Source organism: Pygocentrus nattereri, chromosome 24 (genome assembly GCF_015220715.1).
Source record: "Pygocentrus nattereri isolate fPygNat1 chromosome 24, fPygNat1.pri, whole genome shotgun sequence".
Classification (NCBI taxonomy): Eukaryota; Metazoa; Chordata; class Actinopteri; order Characiformes; family Serrasalmidae; genus Pygocentrus; species Pygocentrus nattereri.
Window position 1 is genome coordinate 13,874,880 of NC_051234.1, and position 27,470 is coordinate 13,902,349.

Sequence of the window (27,470 nt, forward strand, 5' to 3'; positions counted from 1 at the left end):
CGTTGCTTGGATGGCAGCATATGTTGCTCCAAAACCTGTATGTACCTTTCAGCATTAATGGTGCCTTCACAGATGTGCAAGTTACCCACGCCATGGGCACTAACACACCCCCACACCATCAGAGATGCTGGCTTTTGAACTTTGCACTCCTAACAATCCAGACAGTCCTTTTCCTCTTTGGCTCGGAGGACGCGACGTCCATGATTTCCAAAAACAATTTGAAATGTGAACTCGTCAGACCACAGGACAATTTTCCACTTTGCATCAGTCCATCTCAGATGAGCTCAGGCCCAGAGAAGCCGGTGGCATTTCTGCGTGTTGTTGTACGGCTTTTGCTTTTTATGGCAGAGTTTTAACTTGCACTTGTAGATGGAGCGACGAACTCTGTTCACTGACAAGGGTTTTCTGAAGTGTTCCTGAGCCCATGTGGTAATATCCGTTACAGAATGATGTTGGTTTTTAATGCAGTGCCGCCTGAGGGATCGAAGGTCACAGGCATTCAGTGTTGGTTTTCTGCCTTGCTGCTTACTTGCAGAGATTTCTGCAGATTCTCTGAATCTTTTGATGATATTATTGACTGTAGATAATGAAACCCCTAAATTCCTTGCAATTGCACGTTGAGAAACATTGTTCTCAACAGTGTTGTTCACAAAGTGAAACCTCACTTTGTGAACAACACACAAACCTCAGTCTTTTGTTGTCCCTGTCCCAACTTCTTTGGAACATGTTGCAGGCATCAAATTCAAAATGAGTGAATATTTGCAAAAAACAATAAAGTTTATCCGTTTGAACTTTAAATATTTTGTCTTTGTAGTGTATTCAATTGAATATAGATTGAAAAGGATTTGCAAATCATCGTATTCTGTTTTTATTTATGTTTACACAATGTCCCAACTTCATTGGAATTGGGGTTGTAAGACAATTATTTATTATCGCCCACTGCCAAATTCTTTGGTGATACGAAGCTGAAGTCTGCTATTCACCAGCTTCTTGTTCACATTTTCCCGTTCCACCTTAAATGGTGCAGTAGTTACATTCTGCTGTCAAAACTACTGGACTATTTAAGGTGGAATGAGAAAATGAGCTAACTAGCTACCGAGACATTAGCGTGCTTTCAGCTATTTTTTGTGGTTGATATGAAGAAAACGACCATAATGCATTAAAACGACATTAAACTAAGCTAAAACAGTGGTTATCGTATTTTTTATTGGAGAACATACATTTGTGGGTGTAGATGCTCATGCAGCCATCTCGCTGTTTTTTTTTTTTTCTCTCATAACACTCCGTTTGGAGTGAGCCTCTGAAAAATCTCTGTTTGGAGGGTCATGTAGCTCTAACACTTCACCCTATTCCTCCATCTCAACAAAAATTGGGACACCCTAACCCTAGATATGAATGCTCAAAACGGAGGGCTAAGGGCAAAGTGGTAGGGTAGGGGCGAAGGATGAAATGGAATTAGGCCTAAATGTCTAAAGTCAGGAGCTGCTTTAAGGTCAAAAATGAAAACTTATTGTGTTTAAACTAACCACCTTTTGGCTAAATGTCGACATGTCAAATGTGAGCATGCAGCTATTTTGTATGTTTTTTGCTGCTTGTAGGGAGGGTCATGTCAACAAAACCATGTAGAAAATACTGCTCCCATTCCTTTTTTTCCTGCAAGACCAATTAAAAAATGAAATGATCACAGAAAAGTTTTGCTTTACCGGCTTCAAACAGTGCTTCTCTTGTTAAACTGCCATTTGCAGAAACAACTCGTATAAAACCTAGAGAAAAGAACAGGCTACTGTGCACGAATGTATTCACAGCCTATGAATTGGTTGTTTGGAATTACTGTCCATGTTGTGTTAATTGTGAATGCTTTATACATGTTTTGTAAACTATACATTTTTTATTTCAAATAAGCAGTTCAGAAAAAACTATGCAGAATATTAACTGGATCATAAGTAAATCTTAAACACCTTGTAAAATGTTGAAAAAGTAAGCAAAGTATCAAAACATATTGGCCCAAAATGACACATTATGCACATAGTAAAATGAAGAAAGTTTACTGTAGAATGAATTGACAGCCTCACATATCTTGCCTAAATTGTACAGCTGTGAAAACAGTAGACTGGATTAGACTCGGTATCAACTAGTACTTCATATTAAAGGATCGAATTGGTGGTGAGTTGGGACATTCAGAATTTGGGTAATCAGAAACTGACCACTGATAATGCCGAAACTGACTCACACTGAAAAGATCATTCATATATCTCTGACAGCATATATCTGTTCTTTTTCAACCAATCAGTTTGAATAAAATAGGCATATTTAATTTTTTATATATTGTTTTGTAGTAGAAATGGTATTATTTTTGTCATATTAATATTTTAATTGGATATTAAAAACAATTGAATTCATGTAGCAAACTTGTGAAACATAACAAGCATTATATTATTGCCAACAGTTGATTCCATGACATAGCGGTGTCCCTATTGCCATGGCTTTGGTGTCAGAACAAAACAAACTGTCAGGTTACATTCTTTTAGCATAAAGTACAAACACTACAGCAATCATGGGCTCACTAACTTTTTTTAATGTAAACTTAAATATCATCTGAAACTATGATGGCAGGATATACAGCATGGCTTCCAAACTTCATTGACAGTGACCAAACCACTGCTCACAATTTTTGACAGATTGGTGGGGGTTAGTATGGACAGTAATGTAAATTTAGGCAACCCTTTATTGTCTGTAGAATTACTGTGGTAAGCAAGATCACCTTGATCCAAATTCATTACTACTTGTGAGCATAGTGTACATTTTTCCTGATATTAATATAATTATAATTACCTTCTAGCTTCTAATAAGCTTATAATGATGACTGTATTCTGCACAGACAGCATGCAATACTGTTAACATTCAATGATTCTCATTTGGTTGGAAACCAAAAAATTGCCAAACTGGCACCCTTCTTTTGGACAAGCTTGTCCATTTTACTTTCTACTGGGAAGGAAATATCGTTTACTGGAGTTTCTTTGTTTCGTATGCATATTAGCCAGTTTTCTTTGCCAGACTGAAAATCAGTGCTCTAATCTTTCGATTATGCGATTTAAACATGTTAGTGTTTAGTTAGTTGATGTTCTTTTTGTAGACCCTGTAATTAAGCAGTTTTTTCTATTGTATACATTTTAACTGACCATAGATTAGAATAATTATAACAAATATATAATTGAATAAAACAAAGCAATATATATATAAAAAATCATGTTGCATATAAAAGAGAACAAAAGCACTAATGTCAGTTATCAGCCCAGGCCTAGGTGGGGTGCGGGGGTAGGGAAGGATGTGGGGGCTGCTGGGGTTACATAATTAGCCTGTGCTTTGATTTTGCTTGGATATATTATATCTAATTGGACAGCTTAATTCAGACGCTTTTCTTTACATACCACACAAAGTGGATTTGGGTCATTGGCATCCCCAAGGGTGATCTGTATTTTATATAGCTGTCATATTTTCAATTGAATGATAACGTTTTCTTCTTGGCATCATTTTTGGTCGTGTCTTCAATATTTTTTTCCTGGGTTGAAGTCTCAGAAAGAAATTTGATAATGTTGTCACTTACATTAGCCATAAGCTCCTCTGAACTGTGGTAGACAGCTAAATAGCAATACGTTTGTCAACATTCAAATATTTATGGACCTGATTGTATCATGCTATTGAATATTATCAGTATTGCTCAGTGCTGTTGTTTTTTTAAACACAACAGCAGTCAGCAGAAGTAGCGCTGCCACTAGGTATAGGCCCCTGTACACTGAACATTTAACATGCCCTCTGGTTGGATTACTGAGCAATCATGCATCTGTCTCTTCAGTATGGCCAGAGTCTCTGACTATGACCAACATGGCCTGTATGATTCCTCTGGGCCTGTGCGAAGAGTTTGTGGGCACCACTGCCTTGGCCTCTGGAAACATCACTCACACACATCCTGCAGCAAACTACACAGCTGACAACACACTGACCGAGGGCCATGTGCACATGTGCGCACAACCACACTTCTGCACACAGTGAATGCCATAGAGTTGTGACCTTCGGGGACATTCAGTCTATCCGTTTAAGCACTCACCATGTCCCCTTTGTTCATTTCAAAATCACAATACAATCTAAAAGGAATATTCATTGTGGTGATATTATCCATGGTGCTCAGAGGATGCATTTTAAAATGCCTATGTGAATACTGTATATTCATTTATAGCAATTTTGAAGAATAGCTATAGCGTTAGTGGTTTAGCTTTATGTGGTGACTCTAGGTACGTTTTTTTTCCCTTTGGTGCATGACTAGCTAGCATTTTAGTTTGTCAAGGTAACATTGAAAACAAAGAGATATCTTCTACAGTTTTCAGTTCTAGGTAAGGCAGCTAGAGTATTTAGCCTAGTTACAGCTACAGTACTGTTGACGTCTTAGTCATATTTTTAACAATGCATCTTTGGCAATGTGTGCACGTTAAGGCACTCGTTTTTTGTTGTAAAGTTTAGTATAATATACTTAATAAATCTTGAATGCAAGCAAAACTGTCACGTTTTACGTTGATATTACAATCCCATTCCAAAAAAAGTTGGGACGCTGTGCAAAATAAATGAAAACAGAATGCAGTGATGTGCAAATCATTTAAACCCCCCAAAACAGACATGATTCTGTAGTAGTCTACAAGCATAGTTTGTCACTGCATTCACAAATGCAAGTGCAAATTCTACCATGCGAAAAAGTAAACGTATATAAAGAAGATCCAGAAACAACAGCACCTTCTCTGGGTCTGAGCTCATTTAAAATGTACTGAGGCAAAGTGGAAAAGTGTCCTGTGGTCCAACATTTTTTAAATCAGTATTTAATCCATTGGAAGGTCATGTTGCTTAATGAAATTTGACGCTGGAGTTCATCTCTAATGAGATGCATTGTCAGCTGCTCATGTCCTGGTATTCTCTGCAGTTCTGTGCTGCAGGTTCAATCAAAACATAATTAAAAATGGCATGATAATGCAGTTTATTTATTTATTTACTTGTTTTTTAATTAAAAACTCAGCATTTCTTATTCAAACACCTGATTAAGTAAACAAATACTGAAATACGTTTTGATGTCTATATATTTGAGCAATACACTCCTGTCACAAATATTGCATGATTGTCTGATTGCATTTACTTGTGCTGATCGCAACCATTTTAGGTCACCGCTGTTTTCAACAGATGTTAACTTTCACAGTGTTTTTTTGTTACAAAAAACAGAATATGAATTGGGTGTGTTTGCTTCTGCTGGGTTGTTGGAAATGCATTGAAAAAAAAAGCAAGTAAAAAAACGCATTACTTGTGCTGATCGCAACCATTTTAGGTCACCGCTGTTGTTTTCAACAGATGTTAACTTTCACAGTGTTTTTTTGTTACAAAAAACAGAATATGAATTGGGTGTGTTTGCTTCTGCTGGGTTGTTGGAAATGCATTGAAAAAAAAAACAAGTAAAAAAACGCATTAATAGAGACACAGCATGTCTCTACAAACACAACGACGTAATGCTTGTTTTTCTTAACTCAAGCTGTTCCTGTTGACTAATTTTTACGCATGTTTATGTAGCCAGTTTAAGAAGTTTGGGTTTCAGTTAGGGATGCACCGTTCCAATATCGATCCTGATATTACAAAATTAGCTGGATCGAGTATTGGATAATTAGGCAGATCCATGGAACCATACGCCATACATCAGCAGATCGTGTGCAGCGTGCCAGTAGACTTGACTTACAAACAGGAACAACAACATGGAGCGAGCCAAGGAGTCAGCTGTGTGTAGGTATTTCACGCTTGCTACACCAACAGGTTCCACGGCAATGTGCAATATCTGCAGAACAAATGTTGCAAGGGGTGGTGGTAATTAAGTTTAATTAAGCACCTCCAAAGGTACCATGGTAAAGAGCATGCCGAGATCCAAATGTTACAGTTGAACCAACAAAAAGAAGCAGGAGACAATACGACAAAAAAGTTAACTTTGGCAGATGCACAGCAAAGACATGAAAAATTTCCAACCGACAGCGTGAAAGTGACAAATATAACAGCGAAAGGTGCTTGAACACCTGAAACCAAGGTATAATTTACCATCATGAAAATATTTTTGCAAGACCACTCTGCCAGAACTGTACGAGAAAGCATGTGGACATGTATCAGAACAGTTAAGAGATGTCAAAGTAATGACCTTCGCGACAGATATCTGGAGCTCAAACGTGTTTAAGCTTAACTGTCCACTGGTTAGACACAGGTTTTACGTCTCACAGTGCGATGCTCCAAGCAAAAACTTTCATTGATCACACACCAGCGAATGGATTTCGACTGCCGTCAGGGAAATGCTTGATCAGTGACATATTCTCTTGAACAAAGTGCACGTCATTCTGAGGGACAATGCTAGCAGCATGAAAAAGGCAATAGACGAAATGGGAGTTTGTAGCTTAGGCTGCTTTGCTCATACATTGCAGCTTGTGATTAACAAGGGACTATTGTCACAACGGAGTGTGAGTGATGCCAATGCAAACGGCAGGCAGATTGTGGGACATTATAAACATTCTCCACTCGCATATTCACGGCTACATGATATCCAGCTGCAGATGCAAATGCAACCTAAACAAGACATCAAGACAAGATGGAATAGCCCCTAGTTGATGATAGAGGGTCTTTTGGAACAGAAGCGAGTCCTTTGTGCTTACATTGCTGACCATGACCTGCCCACGACACTGACTGCTAACCAGTGGGCCTTGCTAAAAAAAACTAACACTGTTCTAGCACCATTTAAAGAGCTAACTAGGAAAGTAAGCTCATCCACCTCCTCCACTGCTGATGTCATTCCAGCTGTCACCGTCCTTAAATGCATCCTGGGTAAGGAAGACGAGGCAGATACTGGCATTAAAACAATGAAAAAGACCCTGCTACAAGTCGTCAATAACCACTTTGTCACTCTGGAAGATGAACCTGATGAACCTCTTTGTTATATTTTGTTTTACAAAGTTAGTAATGTTTAAGCCTCTCCAACATGGTGAGGCAAATGGTTTATTAATTCAACAATGGTATCGGATCGGTATCAGGTATCGACTGATATGCAAAGTTTATGTATCGGTATCAGAAATAAAAAAGTTGGATCGGTGTATCCCTAGTTTCAATTTATATAGCAATTAATCATTCATTAAAGTTTGATAATCATGACAGGCCTAGCTTCTACAACAGCATGTTTTTAAAAAAATCTAATTCCTTCTCTCACAGGGAGCTCAGATAGTATGGCCCATGGTTGAAAAATGTACAAAGACACTGCAGTCCTCATTGTTTTCAGCTCAGTGCCCCAAGGTCTGCCGCGTTGCTGGTCTTTTTAGTCGCCCGCATTGGATTCTGACTCTACCGTTGCCCATTTTTCAGTCAAGGCCATCTGTAAGGCATTGTCTGCTCTCTTGAGAATAGCTGTCCTACTATCTGGCGACTGTGAAGGACACAGAATCTCTCTCTCTCTCTCTCTCTCTCTCTCTCTCTCTCTCTCTCTCTCTCGTTCTCTTTCTCTGTCTCTCTCATTCGTTCTCTGTTATCAGCATGAGTGTTTATATCGGGAAAGCAAATATTGATCCCTGTGTGGCTTTAACCTCTCTTTTTCTCATTAGTGGTTTCAAAAGAGTAGATGAAAGTCAATGCACGAGTGTGTGTCCGTTTCCCTGTGCGTGTGGACATGCCCACATCCTCATGTAGATGAGCGTATTATCAGACCTCTTGAATATAACTCGTTTATTCTATCTGACCAGATGTGTGTGTGTGTGTGTGTGTGTATCCACATTGGATACATATTTCTCAAGATAGACATTTTTCACATTTCAAGTGATTTGTGCCATATGTACCATCTTTGTTACTGTTAGGGCTGTATGATAATTGAATTGAATTCTTATTCACACATCGTTAAGGTCTATAATGTCAGAACTGATCCAGTTACCTCACACAGGCAGTGCTAAAGATACATTTACAGCCAATTGCTGTAACGTTCATGTGCATAGCTCAACCTCTAATCTATAGGTTGCCTGTATAAAAAGAAATAATAGTCTTGCACAGTTACTTTTCAAATGATCACATAAAAAACAAAATATGTTGCCCCACTCTCTCCTTCTGTATGAGAGCACTGTATGAACATTCAATATTGTATGTATTTCAAGTGGAGTCGCTAAAGACCTACATTTTAAGTTTTGTTTTTTGGAGAGATTTTGTAAACGTATTGACATGTCCCACAGTGACTTTCAATTGTCATTCCAGTCACCGACACATGCGCATTTGACCAGCGGGACACAACAAACTGTTTTCTCAACGCAGTATAGGTACATGACAAGACAACAATGCTTCTCTCGGTCACTCTCTCCCTCCCTCTCTTCTCCTTCATTTCTCTGCCATAGGCTGTCGCTCCTGTGGAGAGATAAAGGCCTCCAGTCAAGCTCTTAGCTTAGCCTGATAAAAGGCCTTTATTTTTCCTTTCATTGTAAGTAGAAAGACATTTGAAGGGTGAAAACTGTTTACTGAGCGACAGCTTAAACAGTCCTGCTGCCACAGCGGACCTAAGGACGAGTGTGTACACCTCAATAACAAATTGTTGTGTGACTGAATAAAGGCTTTCTACAGACCACACTGTGACTTGAAGCAATAGTTTGCTTTGTTCCATTTGCTCTAAATTAACCAAACATATTTGGTGTCTAAAGTTTGCTGCTGGAGAGGCAAGGCTAATGTAGCTTAGAAGTAACGGAAGCTCATACCACACCAATCAGCATCATACAGACAGCATTCTTAAACCTTTACACATTTGCCTCAAATCTTGTCAAATGTTTACATAACCTCAAATAGTCTTGCATATGCTTTGTGCTTTTGTTCATCTCTGTGGTTTGCCATACTTTGCCCAACAACTTAGTTGGATTTAAGACGTGTGTGATGATTTGCCCAGTTTGTACAGTGCTTACTGGTGCAGTATAAGCTCCACTTGAGTGTTAGCTATATTAGTGTTTTGTATAAAGTGCGATGCAAATAAATGTACCTTTGTAGCAAAACTAAAGAAGAAAACTTTGGTCAAACTTTCACTTCAAACTCTAACATTGGTAGAGGCTATGCTGCCAGGCTTTTACTACCCCAACAGTCTTAGTGTCAAGGCCCTCTGAATTTCCCATGGCTTAAGTTTGCAGGGCTACACCACACTCACACTCATTGCAACTCAAAACAAACAGCTTGTGTGTTTTTGATGCCTTTGAATATCTGACCCTCGACCTTCTAAAATCACATTTTAGATTACTGCGCTTTTGCATTGTTTGGCAAAAAAGTCCTTATAGTTGTTGTTCTAATGGGTAGAGCGGTACAGCACAGTACGCTTGCTAATCTGAACCCTGGTGAAGTATCCTTGTCTGTTTATAATTGCACAACAGAACTGTAAAAGTAGGTTTTCTGGAGGTCACATGATTTCTTATTTAAAGCTAGTGATAACAAATGCAAACAATAGCAACAAATGAGTAGCTTCATGATTGATGACCTTTTACTCTGCTTTTTGAACAGTCACAGATAGTAGTTCTGGGTAGCTAGTGTTGTTTTTTTTTTTTTAGAAAGAGTGGTCATGGTATACGTCTCTTAAACAAGACTTTATTTTATTAAAGATAATAAAGAATATGTTATATATTATATATCATTACACAAAACCTATCCCTATACCTAACCTTAATCACAAACCAAAACCTAGTCTTAACCCTCATATGTTTTTGACCTGCTACTCAGAGTTCGTTGAGTGTTTGTTCGATTTACAGAGGACTTTGAAGAACTCCTTAATCTGGGAGACAGGCCTCCCTCACGGGAGTCAGGGCCGGTGGCTTCTGTCGTGTCAAGCTCTATTTCACTGGTGGAGGTCACTGAGTTATTTGGCAAGCTCTTCAGTGGCAAGGCCCCGGGGGTGGATGAGATTCGTCCGGAGATGCTTAAGGCTCTGGATATTGTGGAGCTGTCATGGCTGACGCGCCTCTGCAATATTGCATTGAACTCAGGAACAGTGCCCTTGGACTGGCAGACTGGACTTGATTGGCCAACTATCAGGGTATCACACTGCTCAGCCTCCCTGGGAAAGTCTATATCAAGGTGCTAGAAAGGAGACTTCGACCAATAGTTGAACCTCAGATTGAGGAGGAACAATGCAGATTCCGTCCCGGCTGTGGAACAATGGACCAGCTTTTCACCTTCTCATGGGTTGTAGAGGGGGCATGGGAGTTTGCCAACCCAGTCTACATGTGTTTTGTGGATTTGAAGAAGGCTTACGACCATGTTCCCCAAGATATCCTGTGGGAGGTCCTCTGGGAGTATGGGGCGCTGGGGCTAGTACTCCAGGCCATTCAATCTTTGTACTCCTGGAGTGAGAGCTGCATTAAGTCAGACCCTTTCAGTGTTAGTGTTGGACTCCGGCAGGGTTATGCCCTGTCTCCACTCCTGTTCATGATATTCATGGACAGGGTGTCCAGGCATAGCCGAGGTCAGGAGGGCATTATGTCTGGAGGCTGGAGGGTGGCGTCTCTGCTATTTGCAGATAATGTTGTACTTTTGCCTGGATCACATGGATGCCGACAGTGCTGACTGGCGTGTGAAGCAGTTGGTATGCGGCGTGTGAAGCAGTTGGTATGCGGATCAGCACCTCAAAGTCTGAGTCCTTGGTCTTAGCCTGGAAAAAGATGGCATGCCAATTCCAGGTAAGGGGAAAGAACTTGCCCCAGGTGGAGGAGTTTAAGTATCTTGGGGTCTTGTTCACGAGTAATGGGAAGAGGGATTGTGAGATTTACCGCAGGCTGGGACAGGCGGCAGCAGTAATGCGGTCACTGTACCAGACTGTAGTGGTTAAGAGGGAGCTGAGCCACAAGGTGAAGCTCTCTGTTTACCGGTCGGTGTACATCCCGACCCTCATCTATGGTCATGAGCTATGGGTAATGATTGAAAGAATGAGATCGTGAATACAAGCTGCGGAAATGAGCTTTCTTCGCAGGGTGGCAGGCTACACTCTATTCGAAAGGGTGAGGAGCTCGGCCATCCAGGAGGAACTCTGAGTAGAGTAATACTCCACAATGAGAGGAGCCAGCTGAGGTGGTTCGGGCATCTGATCCGGATGCCCCCTGGACGCCTCCTGGTGGGGGTGTACCAGGCATGGCCTACCAGGACAAGACCCTGGGTCATCCTAGGACCCGCTGGAGGGATTACATCTCCAAGTTGGGAATGAGCTGGAAGAAGTTGCAGGGGACAGGGTCATCTGGCATTCTCTGCTCTCCCAACTGCTATCATGACCCTATCTGGACTAAGCGGTCAACGATGATGATGATGATGATGATGATGATATGGAGGGTTCACTTGGAAGTAGAAATGGCCACAAAATGCATGATCATGGATAGCGGCCAGCTGTATTCTTCATTACAAAGAGAGCATGATTAGAACTGTTTAACTGGATGTGTGCAGAACAGCATGTGAACTGTGTAGCGTCTTAAACTCCTTAGAACCACTGGTGTTTCCAAAATATATGAGGCTGTAACTGTCTTCTTTCCAGTCAGATAGATGGGTGATGTAATTTTAAACCCTTATAATAAAAGAAGCTGAACTCGCAATTTTTTTCTACTGAATGTCAACCCATTTTTCCACAAATCTGGGCTATAAACTGTGAACAGGTGGCGTATCTTCTGTGATCTGCTCTGTAAATATTGTATTAAAGTAATACAAAAGGCGTCTAAGATTTTTGGCTTTCTGCAGTAAATTATAGCAATATATGTAGATTATAAAACGCATTTTGTGGTAATTTGAGGAGAGCTTTTACAAAAAATAAAATAAATAAATAAAATAAAAATTTGCATTTATTTCATGCAGTTGCTGTATAATTTGCCTTATGATTTGGTCATGTGAATTCAAACTAAAATATACCCTGAAGAATAAGACTTTTTTTTGTTTTCGTAGTTTTAATGGCAGTTTTTTAAAATGTGACACTGCTAGCACATTTTGTTTGTGCCAAGATATTGTGATGTGTATCGTGTACTGCCCCCTTCAGTGGGGAAAAAAAACAATTTGGATGTGAGGTTATGGCAAAAATGGGACTATTTTAGGTATTTAGCTATACAGCAAAAATGACACATGATTATTAAGCATTTGGCAGAAAATAATAGTACAGCAAAAATGACAGATGAGTGAGAGGAAAGTTAGTAAGTCCTACAGCCTTATTGAATCTGTCAATATACTCTCTCTCCATTTCCTCTCTTTCTGTCTCTTAGACTTCTGGGTCATGACCATTGGCATGACAAATCCCCCTGATCATCCTTCACACTGAAGACTTCGTTCCACCTGTTAGAGGTCCAATTCAGCATGAGAGGAATAAAAGAGAGAGAGAGAGTGAGAGAGGAGCAAATGTACCTCCTGTCAAACTGTCTTTCGTTACAGGCTGTGTACCCACCCCTTGTTTGACTAAGCTGTGCTATGCTGTGTGTGTGTGTGTGTGTGTGTGTGTGTGTGTGTGTGTGTGTGTGTGTGTGTGTGTGTCTGTATACGCGTATGCCTGTATTGTCCAGTGAGAGGCTCTCTTAATTGTGCTTTACTGTATGTGAAAAATTGTCCTCTAGATATGAAGGAAAATTGTGGTTGACTGAATGGATTTTTGCACGGCATAGATGTAGTTTTGGCTTCATGGCTAAATGATTGCCTTTATATGTATGTGTATGTGTGTGTTTTATACATTTCCATGACACAAAATGTCCTGATGTTTTAGGAATGTTTTGTTTATTTATTTATGTTTTTAAGACAGCATGACTGAGATAAAAAAAAACATAATTTATCATTTTTGTGACGCAGTATACCCCAAAAACCAAAATGAGAATGCAACACATTGTATTTTGAAAGTAGATTATAAATTTAATAAGAAAAAAGTGTTTAGGACTACAGAAACATAAAAAGTAAACATGATTTAAAACAAAGAAAAAATGGACACAACTCTTGTGCAGAAAGAGAGAGAGGGAGTGAGAGAGAGGGTGGGAGGTATACCTCATCTAACAAAAGACTTGATCAAAACAATTACAGCTTTATGTAAACTATATGGACATTAGATAACCTACATTTAAAATGGCTGATTCATCATTACAAATCAGAACTATTGAAATGCAGAAACAAAACTGAACCCATTGTTATTGATGATTTGGTCAACAAAGCTAGTGTCCATCGTCATATCTTAATGATGTCAGCAAGAGTCGCTTTCAGTCAGGCCCAAGGCCTTGGAAGGTTCCCGAATAATTACCTTTTACCTGGCACTACAAATATGGAAATGCCCAGTTTTGGCTTTTGTACTGTAGGCTGTTGACATATCTGGTATTATACACTGGAGATAGGCATAAGCAAGTCCTTGTCTCGTGTCACAGCACATTTCTGATAATTTCATGCAATGTGCAGAAGAAAATTTTGTAATGTTGGTTGTGCTTCAGACCCCTTCCCCAGGCGGATGAATCTGATCATTGCGAGTTCATTGAAAGAGTCCTCAAATTTGCTATCTACTGTTATCATCATCTTCAGTATTATCATCTTCATCAGTATAATGTTGATTTTGTATTTAAGAGTTAAACATCAAGCTGGAGCATGTTTTTGAGTTTGTGCATGTGTGTTAATACTAAAGACATGGTGTGGTCTGAGAAGCTTTTACTTCAGACTTTACAGGGTGACGTGCAGCATCACACCCATATTTTAGTATTTTTCCTCCTCATTTAGTAATGCAGCTTATTTTAATTTTAACAAAAAATCCACCTTAGTTTTAACATATAAGTAAAAATGAAATATGCCATTACCTTTGCACAGGCTACATTTTGTGTTTTGTATGTTTTTCCTAATATGTTAAATTCAGAAAATAAATAGTAATTGTGAATAAAAGACAGACACAGTTTTTTTATGTAGAGGATGTATACTGATTTTGTTAGAAAAGCAACAAAACATAGTTCGGCCTTAGGCACCTAATCTTTTGCACAGAACTGTATTTGTATTAAATACTGTAGCTGTTATGTAAATACTGTGATGAATATTATCAGAAGAAAACTTTGAAGTATCGTGAAATCACAATAATTGTAGCTAATCCCTAGTTACTTAGTTACTTAATTACTTACCCTAGTGGTTGGTGTAGTGTAGTGATTAACACCTCTGCCTTCTACGGTGTAGACTAGGGTTCAACCCCCCACCTGGGTAAGCACCCTACACTATACCAATAAGAGTCCTTGGGCAAGATTCCTAACACTACCTTCACCTACTTGTGTAAAATGATCAAATTGTATGTCGCTCTGGATAAGAGCGTCAGCCAAATGCGATAAATGTAAATGTAAATGTAGTTAGGATTAGGATTAGTCTTGAAATGTCTTCCTACATATACAACCCCAATTCCAATGAAGTTGGGACATTGTGCAAAACGTAAATGAAAAGAGAATATGATCATTTGGATATCCTTTTCAACGTATATTCAATTGAATACACTACAAAAGATATGTAATGTTCAAATGGATAAACTTTATTGTTTTTTGCATCATCTTGAATTTGATGCCTGCAACACGTTCCAAAGAAGTTGGGACATGGACAACAAAACACTGGGAAACTTGAGAAATGCTCAAAAAAACACCTGTTTAGAACATTCCACAGGTGAACAGTTTAATTGGAAATTAATTGGAGCATCCCTGAAAGGCTCCGTCGTTCACAAGCACCGAGGTTCACCACTTTGTGAACAACTGCATGAGCAAATAGTCAGACAGTTTAAGAACAATGTTTCTCGTGTAATTACAAGGAATTTCAGGATTTCATCATCTACAGTCCATAATATCATCAAAATATTCAGAGAATCTGCAGAAATCTCTGCAAGTAAGCGGCAAGGCAGAAGACCAACATTGAATGCCCGTGACCTTTGATCCCTCAGACGGCACTGCATTAAAAACCCACATCATTCTGTAATGGATATTACCACATGGGCTCAGGAACACTTCAGAAAACCATTGTCAGTGAACACAGTTCGTCACTCCATCTATAAGTGCAAGCTAAAACTCTGCCATGCAAAGCGAAAGCCAGATATCAACAACACCCAGAAATGCTGCCGGCTTCTCTGGGCCCGAGCTCATCTGAGATGGACTGACGCAAAGTAGAAAAGTGTCCTGTGGTCTGACGAGTCCACATTTCAAATTGTTTTTGGAAATCATGGACGTCGCGTCCTCTAGGCCAAAGAGGAAAAGGACTGTCTGGATTGTTATCAGCACAAAGTTCAAAAGCCAGCATCTCTGATGGTATGGAGGTGTGTTAGTGCCCACGGCATGGGTAACTTGCACATCTGTGAAGGCACCATTAATGCTGAAAAGTACATACAGGTTTTGGAGCAACATATGCTACCATCCAATCAACATCTTTTTCCGGGACGTCCCTGATTATTTCAGCAAGACAATGCCAAGTCACATTCTGCACGTGTTACAACAGTGTGACTTCGTAGTAAAAGAGTGCAGGTCCTAGACTGGCCTGCCTGCAGTCCAGACCTGTGTCCCATTGAAAATGTGTGGCGCATTATGAAGTGCAAAATACGACAACGGTGACCCCAGACTGTTGAACAACTGAAGTTGTACATCAAGCAAGAATGGGAAAGAATTCCACCTACAAAGCTTCAACAATTAGTTGCTAAAACGCTTATTGAGTGCTGTTAAAAGGAAAGGTGATGTAACACAGTGGTAAACATGCCTCTGTCCCAACTTCGTTGGAATGTGTTGCAGGCATCAAATTCAAAATGAGTGAATATATGCAAAAAACAATAAAGTTTATCCGTTTGAACATTGAATATCTTGTCTTTGTAGTGTATTCAATTGAATATAGGTTGAAAAAGATTTGCAAATCATCATATTCTGTTTTTATTTATGTTTTACATAACATCCCATCTTCATTGGAATTGGGGTTGTACATACTTGCCTATATAACACATTTAAGACAACTATAAAATTGTTTGTTTGCTGACTGTATGCTTGCTTGCAGACTTCCTGAAGCGGCAGTTGGAGCAGTATGTACGGAAGTTGGAGGTGCCCGTGCGGATTGTCCGGATGGAGCAACGCTCTGGTCTAATTCGTGCTCGCCTGAAGGGGGCGTCCCTCTCCACTGGTCAGGTCATCACATTCCTTGACGCTCACTGCGAGTGCACTGTAGGCTGGCTGGAACCGCTGCTCGCTCGCATTAAACAAGACAAGTAAGCACTACAACGTCTACAGTGTAGCACCATTAAACTTTGTTTAAAACACTACTACTCCCACAATACAAGACTGTTAATCTCTACAGAAAACTCTATAGCATGCTCGTTGCATCATTGGTGAACTCTTAATGTAAACACTACAACTCCCACAATACAACACTTAAAAACTTTGCAAGTAGGTACTACAACTCTGACAGTGCAACACTCTACAGGTAAATGCTATAGTTCTTACGATTCAACACTGTTAAACTGTAAACATTACAACTTCAACAGTCCAGCTCTGTTAATTTCTGTAGCTAGACACTACAACTTCTACTGTGTAATACTGTTAAACTTTACAGGTAAACACTGCAGTCCCTAAAATGCAACATTAAACAAGTAAACAAAACAACTTCCACAATGCAGCATTGTTAAACTGTACTGATAAGCACTGCAAATAAAATAAACACTGCAAATCCCATAATGCAGCAAACACCAACTTTGTAAAAGCAAACATGAAAATTGTGGGGTTTTTTTACAACAGATATCATGTAGTAATATGTTTTAACGTAAAACAAGGAGTTTGGCTAAATGTCTGCAGTAGTTAGTGTCTTTTTTTTGCATCTGCAAAAATACACCCTCACAATGATTCACTCACAAGCGATTGGTGCAGTCTTTCATGTTACTGCTGTGATGTGTGGCTTCTTTTATAGAACAAGCTTGCATTATATTAAAGTGGTGTTCACATATTCTGCACAGTGATACACATTGCACAGTAGGCTAACCAGAATTTAACAGTTAGCCTCATGCTAACCATCATTTTGCTGAACGTTTGCTGCTGTAGCAGAACTAACACCTGTACATCAACATCAAATACCAACATCTACATTTTGAAACAAAATCTGGATGCTGACTGGGAAAAACAAGTAATCACTCTCCTATTTCAGTATACAGTCAGTGAATACATTTGATTTCATACAACTGGATTAAGAGCAGAATAGACAGAAATATCTTTTAATTTTTAATTTTTAACAATTATTTGATGCTAAAAGCTAAAATTCTAATAATAATCAGGGGTGGAAAGATGTTTTGTTTGAGTGTGTTCCAAAAAATGCTGCTTCTGCTATTGTAAAACAATACATGCTTTAAATGAGTGCACGTTCTGCATGTTCAAGCTCTGCATGTTGCCAACAACAGTACATTTTCACTGGAAATCATTAATCCTTTGATTAAACACTGGGGATTCTCCCATACAAAGACAGTTTATTTGCAACTTAAATCTTCATAAAACTTTTGAACTTTATTTTTCTTAAAAACAGATGAGACATTTTAATTGAAACTGCTGTTAACTGGCAACATAACCCACAGGAATCCAAACAAGCTTTTCATCAAGGCAGAGACTACAAAATGAAGAGAAACAGGTGCAGACCAATTGCATATTGGAAAAAAAAAACTTCTTTAGTTAAACTGGATGTCAGTAAAAATGTTAGTTGTTGGCCAATTGATTTAACTTGAAAATATTTGTGAAAATTCATGAAATATTTATGAAACTTGCTGTTCCATACCTTTGGCCTGTAGTGTATGAGCTATACGCCTGTCTGAAGATTGAAACCTGCTTTCCAGACTTTTTCAGATCAATTAAAGTTGCTAGTTCTGCAGAAATGCCTGCTTAAAATTTCAGGGCTATTTTTTCTTACCTTCAGGGGACCTTGTTAATTTTTTTAAACACTGGGCCAAAAAATAACACCTCTGTAATGAATCCCTGCTGACTCTGAGACCAGTGTTCTTAGGCCGAATGTCCAGTGGTTGGGAACGAGTGAAACATGAAGTGGTTTTTGATTAAAAAAGCGAAAATCAATTCTGTTGTAGTGGCAGTGGAGAATACTGAACACAATGAGAACAATCCATCTCCAACACCTGAATCAGCAAACACAGCAAAACTAACCCACTGAAGCACATCTGTATTTAATGTGGTCTAAGCCGTGATTATACAGAGGGAGTAATTATTTCAGTTAATTGCTTTAATTAGTGTTTGTGAATACTGGATGACTTTAGCACGTGCTGTATAAAAAAGTGATTTTATAAAGCTTGAAAAAATATCTCAGTATGAAGTAGGCTTGAGCTTAGTGATGACAGCACAACCAGTCAAGTTGATTTAATGACTTGAATGTCAGAAAAGGTAATCATTTTTCTTGTGATTAGGGCTGCAACTATTGATTATATTCTTTTTGGTTTATTCTTTTAAATATTATCTTAAATATACAAATAATCTTTATAAATAAGAAAAGCCAAGTATGTTTCCAAGTTTGTTTTTTCCAAGTCAAGATCTGGTGCTACTATATTACACACAATCTCACAAACCTTTTATAAAGATCAATAATGCAAAAATGAAAACAAAAATGACCTCTTAAAAAAATGAAGAAAGTAGAGGAGTTTATTTTTGAAACTGATGTGTGCACATGTGCTTTTTTTCTTTTCACTAAACAGATGTGCTTTGCTTCAGGGTCCATTTCTGTGTCTCTTTGTCTTATCTATCCTTGCAGTAAGCAGGTCTCTGCTGTGTGCATGTGGGGTTGGCTCTGGCAAGCAAGAGATATGAGTTGTCTCACTGAGCAGCCGTGTTTGTTTTACGTCCCGTGTGCACTTTATCAAGAGCATTGTTTGAAAGAGAGATTGACGGAGTAAATGTTGTTCAGGTCAATAACAGTTCTTGGCAAAGAGCCAACAACTGATGGACGCATGCATTATAATTCTTCTTATTATAATCAGTCATAATAATGCTCAAAAAGTATGCTCTCATCTGACTATTTTTGTCAGTCTAATAAAGAGTTGTCTATTGTTTTATTGTATTCTGTTCTCCACAGCAGCACTGGTACTTTTTAGATAAGATCGGTGACCTGCTGCACCAGTGGTTAATTCATGTAAAATCCATGTAAAATATTCCAGTCAATCAGTGTATTTCTGAAAATAGTTTATAATTGAATTGTAGTGAAATTTTGGATTTCATGACGCATTTAATTGTTTCCAGAAGAATCCCAATCAAATCAAACCATTAAGAGGGCGGGGACTTACACCCCTCTGTGCCTAGTGTTGACATTTAAGAGCTAAAAAAAATCTGATATCCGATTATACTACACTGGAGAAATGAGAAGTCAGCTCAACGTAACATTATAAGGTAATTGGCTACACTGCTTTCAACTCGAGAACAACAGAATTCCCCCATCTCATACTTCAAAAGTTCTTCTAACTCTCATTTCTTGTTTCTCAGTTAAGTAAGTAATATAGTTGCTGATTTTACTCAGTTTCTTCACTAGCTGGTTCACTATCACAGTCCCACCACAGTCTCTTCTTGGACTTCCTGTGGGACAGCTGTGGGATTGCTGTGTTTCAAACCCACAATCTCATGATGTTGAGGTGAATTCTTAGATGACCATAGCATCAAATGCGTACACATGTATGTGTGTGTGTGTGTGTGTGTGTGTGTGTGTGTGTGTGTGTGTATATATATATAATGTGTGTGTGTGTGTGTGTGTGTGTGTGTGTGTGTATATACATACATACAGATAGTTGTTAGTTTGAACCTCATTGATGCCATAGCCATCCATAAATGGGAGCCCAGGATGAAGAAATGCTGGCATTGTCTGATGGAAAAAGAGGCTCTGCTGTTTGGTCAACCAGTAAAAGTTCATTTCACCACCTTGGTGCCAGGACAGAGACGAGTCTTGATGCTTGTCTTCTATGTGTCTTAAAGGATGCCAGGTCAAGCCAAGCTAAGCTATACTTCAAGGTCAAAGTGCAGAATTTTGACCATTGCGATCACGTCAACAGGGACCGGTCCTTTTTGACTTGTAGGCGAGCATCAGGGGTTTAAGTCTTAACGATCAATACCAATACTTATTGATAATGATATGCCATCTGTAATGAGCAGGATTTTAACTCTCCCCAATTTTTCTCTACAGTTAAGGCATTGCCTGTTCCACCTTCTAGCAAGGTGTCCCACCACATCATACAATGCCACTATGCTGGGGGGGTGAAGGGTACTATGTGCTTCCTCTGAGATGATTTTTTTTTTCTTTGCGACTGACTGCTAATGCAATTCTTGGAAGAAAACATTAACTGCCAGTTCCATTAAGCTCACTTTGGTTAGCATCCCGCTGGGCAGAGAGAAGACCACCTTACCCAGCTACAGAGAGCAGGTCCAATTTTGCTTACTTTGGAATTACCAAGGTGCAAACTCACAATCTTCTGATGAGAAGGCCTCTGCTTAGAAGGTTGCACAGCTTGGGAGCCCAATCCATGGAATGTTTAAAAGACTTTATCGAGAGACTGATATATTAGTCAAACCCTCTGTAGAAATATCACAGACCAGCCCTTTATAGCAAACTGCACTCCTGTTTCTAAACAAGGAGTTATTGACTGTTGTTCAGATAGTTCAGTATCAATTGTGTGCGTTAAGGCCCCAAACTCTCACCTGAGGTTTAGCATGTACACACACACACACACACACATATACACACACACATTCGAACACACAGCCTTGGCTGCTCTGTCCCTACTTGGCTGGTGTACAAGAGAGAAATCAATAGCTCTTAACTGAGCCAGCATTTATTTTTTATAGTTAATACATGTTTGTTGTTGTAGTCTTAGTCTGTGTGTCTATGTGTATGCAGTGGAGTTATGTGGTACAAAGTAATGCATTACAGTAATGTAATTAAATGTTCTAGTAACAAAATATTGTAACACAAGGTTTAAATTCTTGTAATAAAAATACAGTTACTTACTTATTAAGATTTGTCAGTAAGAGTTGTTACTTGCATTATGCATCTCATAGCTGTCCAAAAACATACATCTCCAAAACAGTAACCTTACAGCAAAAAAAGGGGAAAAAAATCATTTAACGTAAGTTAATGTAAAGATGTTTTATTCCAAGTGATCTTTGCATGTTGAAATGATCAGAAATTAAAAATTGATGAAGATTGAACAATGATGAAATTTTTCTAACAGTGCAATATTAATTATGCACAATACATTTAAAACAGCAGTTTTCTCTGTATAGATTATCTGATTTCTAGTCCTTGTATAGTTTCATGTTTATTTGTCATTTGCACAACATGTCAAGACATTTTTGCATTGAAATGCTTGTGGTGAGGCTCGGGTAGTCACTCTACAGAAAATAAGTTATTTATATATATATATATATATATATATATATATATATATATATATATATATATATATATATATATATATACTGGGTGACTTCTGTCTGACCGGATCTTTTGGGTCTTCCTGAGGCAGTGGGGCTGGTACATGTCCTGTAAGGCTGGTAGTCTGTTGCCTATGATGGCTTCTGCCGTCCTCACCACTCCTCTAAGGGCATTGCGGTCGCAGGCGGTGCAACTGCTGTACCAGACAGTGATGCAGGCTGTGAGGATGCTCTCTATGGTGCACCTGTAGAGGTTGGTGAGGATCTGAGGAGGCAGACCTGAGTCTACGCAGGAAGAAGAGATGCTGACTGGCAGATCTCACAATAGCGTTGGTGTGGTGGGTCCAGGTGAGGTAATCAGTGAGGTGTACGCTGAGGAACTTCACACTTCTGACTCTCTCCACTTAAGCTCTATTGATGAACAGGGGAGAGTGACCACCCCACTGCTGTTTCCTGTAGACCACAATCATCTCCTTTGTTTTGCTCATGTTGAGACAGAGATTGTTGTCATAGCACCACTCTGACCGAGCACTGACCTCGTCTCTGTAGGCTGTTTCATCTCTTTTCATCAAGCAAACTTGAAGATGATGTTAGATGTGTGTTTGGCTACACAGTCACGTGTATACAGGGAGTACAGGAGGGGGCTGAGCACACATCCCTGGGGAGCCCCTGTGCTCAGAGTCAGTGTGGAAGAGAAGCTGTTCCCAACTTTCACCACCTGGGGTCTGCTCCTCAGGAAGTCCAGTATCCAGTTGCACATGATGAGCATTGAGTTAATCTGCAAGTGAGGAGGAAGAGCCCCTATTACAGATCACACCTACTTTGTAGTCAGTGATGGTGCACAGGCTACTCCACATACATCTGAGATCAGAGCCAAGATAGTTAGATCCCACTCTGTCCCTGTAGCTCCTTTTTGCCAGCTTGATGGTCCTTTGAAGGTCATATCTGGTCTTCTTGTTGCTAGCTGGGTCACCAGAGTTGTAGGCAGCAGCCCAAGCTCTCAGTTTGGTTCGAACCTCAGCGTTGATCCAGGACAAAAAAGACAAAACAGACCACATTTTCATTTTCATTTAGGCACATTTAATTTTATTCATGAAGATTTTAGTTCAGGGCTGCTGTTTTGGACTTTTTCTAGTGGCTAGTTTCACAATTTTCAAACAGCATTAGTCATTTATAATCAGCATAACTGGCTGTGTATTTGGAGTAATTCAGGAATAGCAACAGGCCTTTAAATTATATTAACATGGACTGGTTGCTGCTTTCTAAATAAATTACTAAAATACTCTTTTTTTTCTTCTTTCTGGAGCAGATATGTGGGTTTTACAGAGTAAAAGAGAGTAATAATTAATTTCTAGGAAGTAATCGGTACAGTAATCCCATTACAGTTTGGTAGAGGTCATTTGTAATGAATTACTTTTTTGAGTAATTACCTCATCACAGTACAGTTTGGTAGAAAAGCAGCTGCATATGTTCGTCTTGTTCTCCTAAGGCTTTGTATGCAATGTGTGTGTGTGTGTGTGCGCGTGCGTGCGTGCGTGTGTGTGTGTATGTGTGTGTGTTTGTACCTCCCAAGAAAAGTCACTCACACACTCACTGTCTGAATCTTTCTCTCTCTCTCTCTCTCTCTCTCTCTGATTCTGTGTGTCTGCCTCAGGCAGCCTGTGAGGGGATCATTAGCAGATGAGGCAGATGAAACTGCAGTATGCTGAATCCAGTGTGTCTGCAGGCTCTTAAGAGAGTGTGTGTGTGTGTGTGTGTGTGTGTGTGTGATCCATCATTGTTGGCAGTGTTAGAAATGTTGGCGGGGGGCTGCTTGGTGCTGAATGATGAAACAGGTTTACTGAGATGTCCCCTCTGATTTGTGTGTGCATCTGTTTAAGAAAGACTTCTGTGTGTGTATGTTATATGTGTGTGTATGTTAACTCAAAGGCATATTCAAAAAATATTCAAAGGCAGTCATAAGAGGAAAACAGGTTCTCCACATTGTGCGCTGATCAACATGTTTGTGTGTTTATGTTTGACAGAAAAACAGTGGTGTGCCCCATTATTGATGTGATCAGCGATGACACATTTGAATACATGGCGGGTTCTGATATGACATATGGAGGCTTTAACTGGAAACTGAACTTCCGCTGGTATCCTGTGCCCCAGAGAGAGATGGACCGCAGGAAAGGAGACAGAACACTGCCTGTCAGGTAACACACATATGCATGCACAGTAGGGCTGTCATGATCACTCAATTAAAATGTATTATGTCAGTATACTCATTTATTTAAAATGTAATGTTCTTAGTGAATCAGCTTAGTGATTAGTTCGCAGTTTACATGTATCACAGACATGGTATCTAAAGGTCATTATAAAGCTGTTTTCAAGAGTCTTAACATCTTTTGGAGGGGGAGCTATTCATACATGTCACTTTTACCTTGCAGTGTTCCAAACATATTTGTTTTACTACTTCCCTTTCTGTAAATGTTGGATCACTGCTTCAGTTTTTCAAAGAATGGTCAGGCTCAAGGTGGTTAGCAGTTTGGTGACTAGGTCAACCTATACTGTATGTATGTGTGTGTGTGTGTGTGTGTGTGTGTGTTTATATATATATATATATATATATATATATATATATATATATATATATATATATATATATATATATATATATAGTGTTGTTCTATTAGCTAGTTTTGGTTGTAAGGTTTGCTAAGTTTTGCCCCCCACCTGGTCAGGGTATGCATGACTGCATAGTATAAGTGCATTGTTACTATGGCAACCAGTGTGGATATGCAAGCAAATATGACTACAGTCTGATCATACAAATCAGATTTGGTCGCTTGAAACTTGAATCAGCGCAGTCGGGCAAAAAAATCAGATAAAAGAAAAAAATCCGATTTGCTCTGCAGAGTGAACAAAGCCTTTAAATACAATATCAGGTATTAGCATCGGGCTGATATCAGCAAAAATTGTTGGATAGGATATGAAAAAGGAATTAGTCTGGTCCAGTCCTGTGATCCAAATGTAGCACAAGCTCACATTGTGTCATGTGATGTTAGCTAGGTGTATGCTATGGGGCAGAAGAGTGTTTGAGTAGTTTGAGCATGAAAGCCTGCTTTCAGATACTCATCTTAAGTGAAGTGCTTCAACTGAACATAGCTGAAGCTGGACATACTCTTCATGACATTTTAAATCCTGACAGATTCCCGAAACAGAGAGCATCACATCAGTCTTTTTCAGAATGTTTTGTATTTTTGTAGCGAGGGCACAAACAGTACACAATAAGGCAAAAGGAGGATTTTGCACACGTAATGAGTTTTGGCTCTGAAAAAGCACTCAGAAACCCAGATGTCGCTTTTATGTGGTGGTGACAAAACTAAACTAGTCAGGACCTAATTCAGCTTTTATGCAGACACAAGGAAACCCGACTTGAACTTGTGAAGAGAGTTGGACACAACGAGCAGCATCTCAACTCCACAGTGCATGTGAATGCACATTTCTCCTTTTTTCTCTCTTCTAGCTCTGTCATTGGCTGTGGCTTGAATCACTCATTCAGTTAAGTCACTGACCATCTCACGCTACAGAACATTTGAAGGCTTTGAGTCATAAAAATAAAACTTCAGTCAAACAATCAAAATGTTTGAAATTATCGTAAGGCATTCGATCATTGATCCAGAGGCTAAAGACTGACTAATTTACCACTCTCACATGACTAGATCATCATTTGCCAAAAGGGGCAAATTGGGGCTAAAACTGGGCTTTAAATCATGTAGTGTAGGTCCAGCTGAATTTTACAGCTTTGTAGTTTTATAATGATGAAATATCATAGCAGTTTTGGCATCGGCCAACACTCAAGGTTTCATTATCAGAAAAGGCAGTATCAAAAAGTGGAATTGTGAGATTTCTATATCTGATAATCTGATAAAAGTGTACAAAGCTCTTTACTTGTATCACAAATTCTGCTCCCTGTAGTAGCGTTTCTGATTTTCCAGTGACTGGAATAGTGATTAGTGGGTCATTTCAAGTCACTTGATCAAGGCTGATTATGAAATCTGAATGGTTGAGAACACAGAGCAAGTTAAACATATTCACTGTTTCCAGTTTGTGTTAATACTGTATGTACTGTAAGGATGTTTACTGCTCAGATGTCTGTTTTTGTGTGAGTAAAGTAATTCCTACACACAGATGTGTGATTTTGTCATTGTCTCCTTGCAGTGCTTCCTGTTTGCTTTTTCATGCACGCAGATCTAAAATCAGCACCATAGGTCATACTGCCTTAGCTCACATTGCACTGGCCCTCATGCACCATGGTCAAGGATCAGATTTGTCTTAGGTTGTTTTGGTGCACTTAAGTTCAGATAAGGGTGCTTTCTCTTTCTCTCTCTTTTCTAGTTAGACATCAGTATTCTATTCATTCTTTTTCCCATTCAGATTAAATAAGTGCTATTAGAAGCTTATTTTTTATTATTTTCCACTTCTTCGCATAATAGTGAAGACATTAAAAATGCAGTGATTAAAAAAGTGTGAATCAAATTATGTAATCTTCTATTTTATGTTCTCTGAATAAGCATGTCTTGCATGCATATTCACACACTCTTGGCAGTCTCTCAAGCAGTGACTTGAGATTACTGAGATGCTTTTAAACAGGTCTGAAGGAGATAGACTTATGTTGAAACATTGTTGGTGTTGTGGGAATTAATTCATACAATAACTCGCAAAAGCAGTAATTAATTTTTAGAGATTTTGACTGTTATTTCATGTCACATCATTTATTTAATTTCCAGGTAAAAATGGCCATTAGATACAAGTTATCCATTTTTCAGGAGATATTTCTGAGAGGATTAGATATACCAACCCAATTCCAAAAATGTTGGGATAGTATGTGAAATGCAAAATACAAAGCACTGATTTAAGAATCCACTTTGACCTGTATTTGAAAAAAAACATAAAGATAAATGTTTTACCTAATAGACTCCATTGTTTTTGAAAATATATGCTCATTCTGAAATTGATGCCAGCAACATGTTTGAAAAAGTTGGGACAGGAACAATTTAAAACTAGGAACATTGTGAAATGTTCAGGAAATATCCTAAATAGCTAATGCAATCATTGTTCTGTACGAAAGGAGCTTTCAGGAATGGATTTTTATCCTTTATTAATGAGTAGATGTGTTGAGGCTTACTGTTAAAAAAAAAAAAATAAAGGTAATGTAGCAAAGTCGTAAACATGCTCCTGTCCCAACCTTTTTGAAGTGTGTTGCAGGTGTCAAATTTGACATATGAGCATATATTTAAAAGACAAACAATGAAGACAAATCAAATATTGTGTTTTTGTTCTGTTTTCAGTTTAATATAGGTTGAACTAAATTTACTAATCACTGCCTTCTGGTTTTATTAGCATGTACTAATCCACTGTCCAAAAGTACGGAACTAGGTTTATAGGATACTTCACTTGCATAACGAACGCAAATGAAAAGAATGTGAGTTTCCATGTTAAAATGGAATTAAAATGATTATTTATAGATAGGAAGAAAAAGAGCTTCCTAACTATTATGCAAGACCTGGACTGATATACGTATGCGTAATGATATACGCATAGTCATTCAGAGTGTTTGAACTAATTCTTTGTTGAAATCCAAACAATTTCTTTGAGGACTCTTTTGCCTTACAACACCCTATAAGCACCTCTACCACGAATGGTTTAGAAAGAGATCATTTTAGACCACAATCCTTTCACAAACCTAGCATAAGACAGTGTCTCCGGCATCAGGCAGCATATTTATAACCGCTTCATATAAGCTCTTTCTGTGAGAGAGCTTTAAACGCTTTAAACGTCTGGTTCACATCACCACTAATGTGAACAATTGGGTAAGTGTCTCTAGAATGTAACATTTCACATTAAACCACTCTAAATTACTTCGTTTACATCTCACCTATTTAATTATACAGAAAACTTCGGTGGAGTTCCCCTTTTAATGAAGGAAGCGTGTTCTTGCATGAGCTAATTAGCTGGAAAAGGTTATTTTGGGAATAAAAAAATATGGGA

The 27,470-nt window shown here is 38.8% G+C and overlaps 1 protein-coding gene across 1 annotated transcript in view; it reads left to right on the forward strand.

The window, feature by feature from the left end:
• The window catches only part of galnt1 (UDP-N-acetyl-alpha-D-galactosamine:polypeptide N-acetylgalactosaminyltransferase 1), a 168,144-nt gene that overhangs the window by 120,312 nt on the left and 20,362 nt on the right, over positions 1 to 27,470 (forward strand). Inside the window, exons 6-7 of the mRNA XM_017704007.2 lie at positions 16,042 to 16,249; positions 23,462 to 23,632. Of these exons, the coding sequence (XP_017559496.1) occupies positions 16,042 to 16,249; positions 23,462 to 23,632 (379 nt within the window). The remainder of the gene's footprint in view (positions 1 to 16,041; positions 16,250 to 23,461; positions 23,633 to 27,470) is intronic.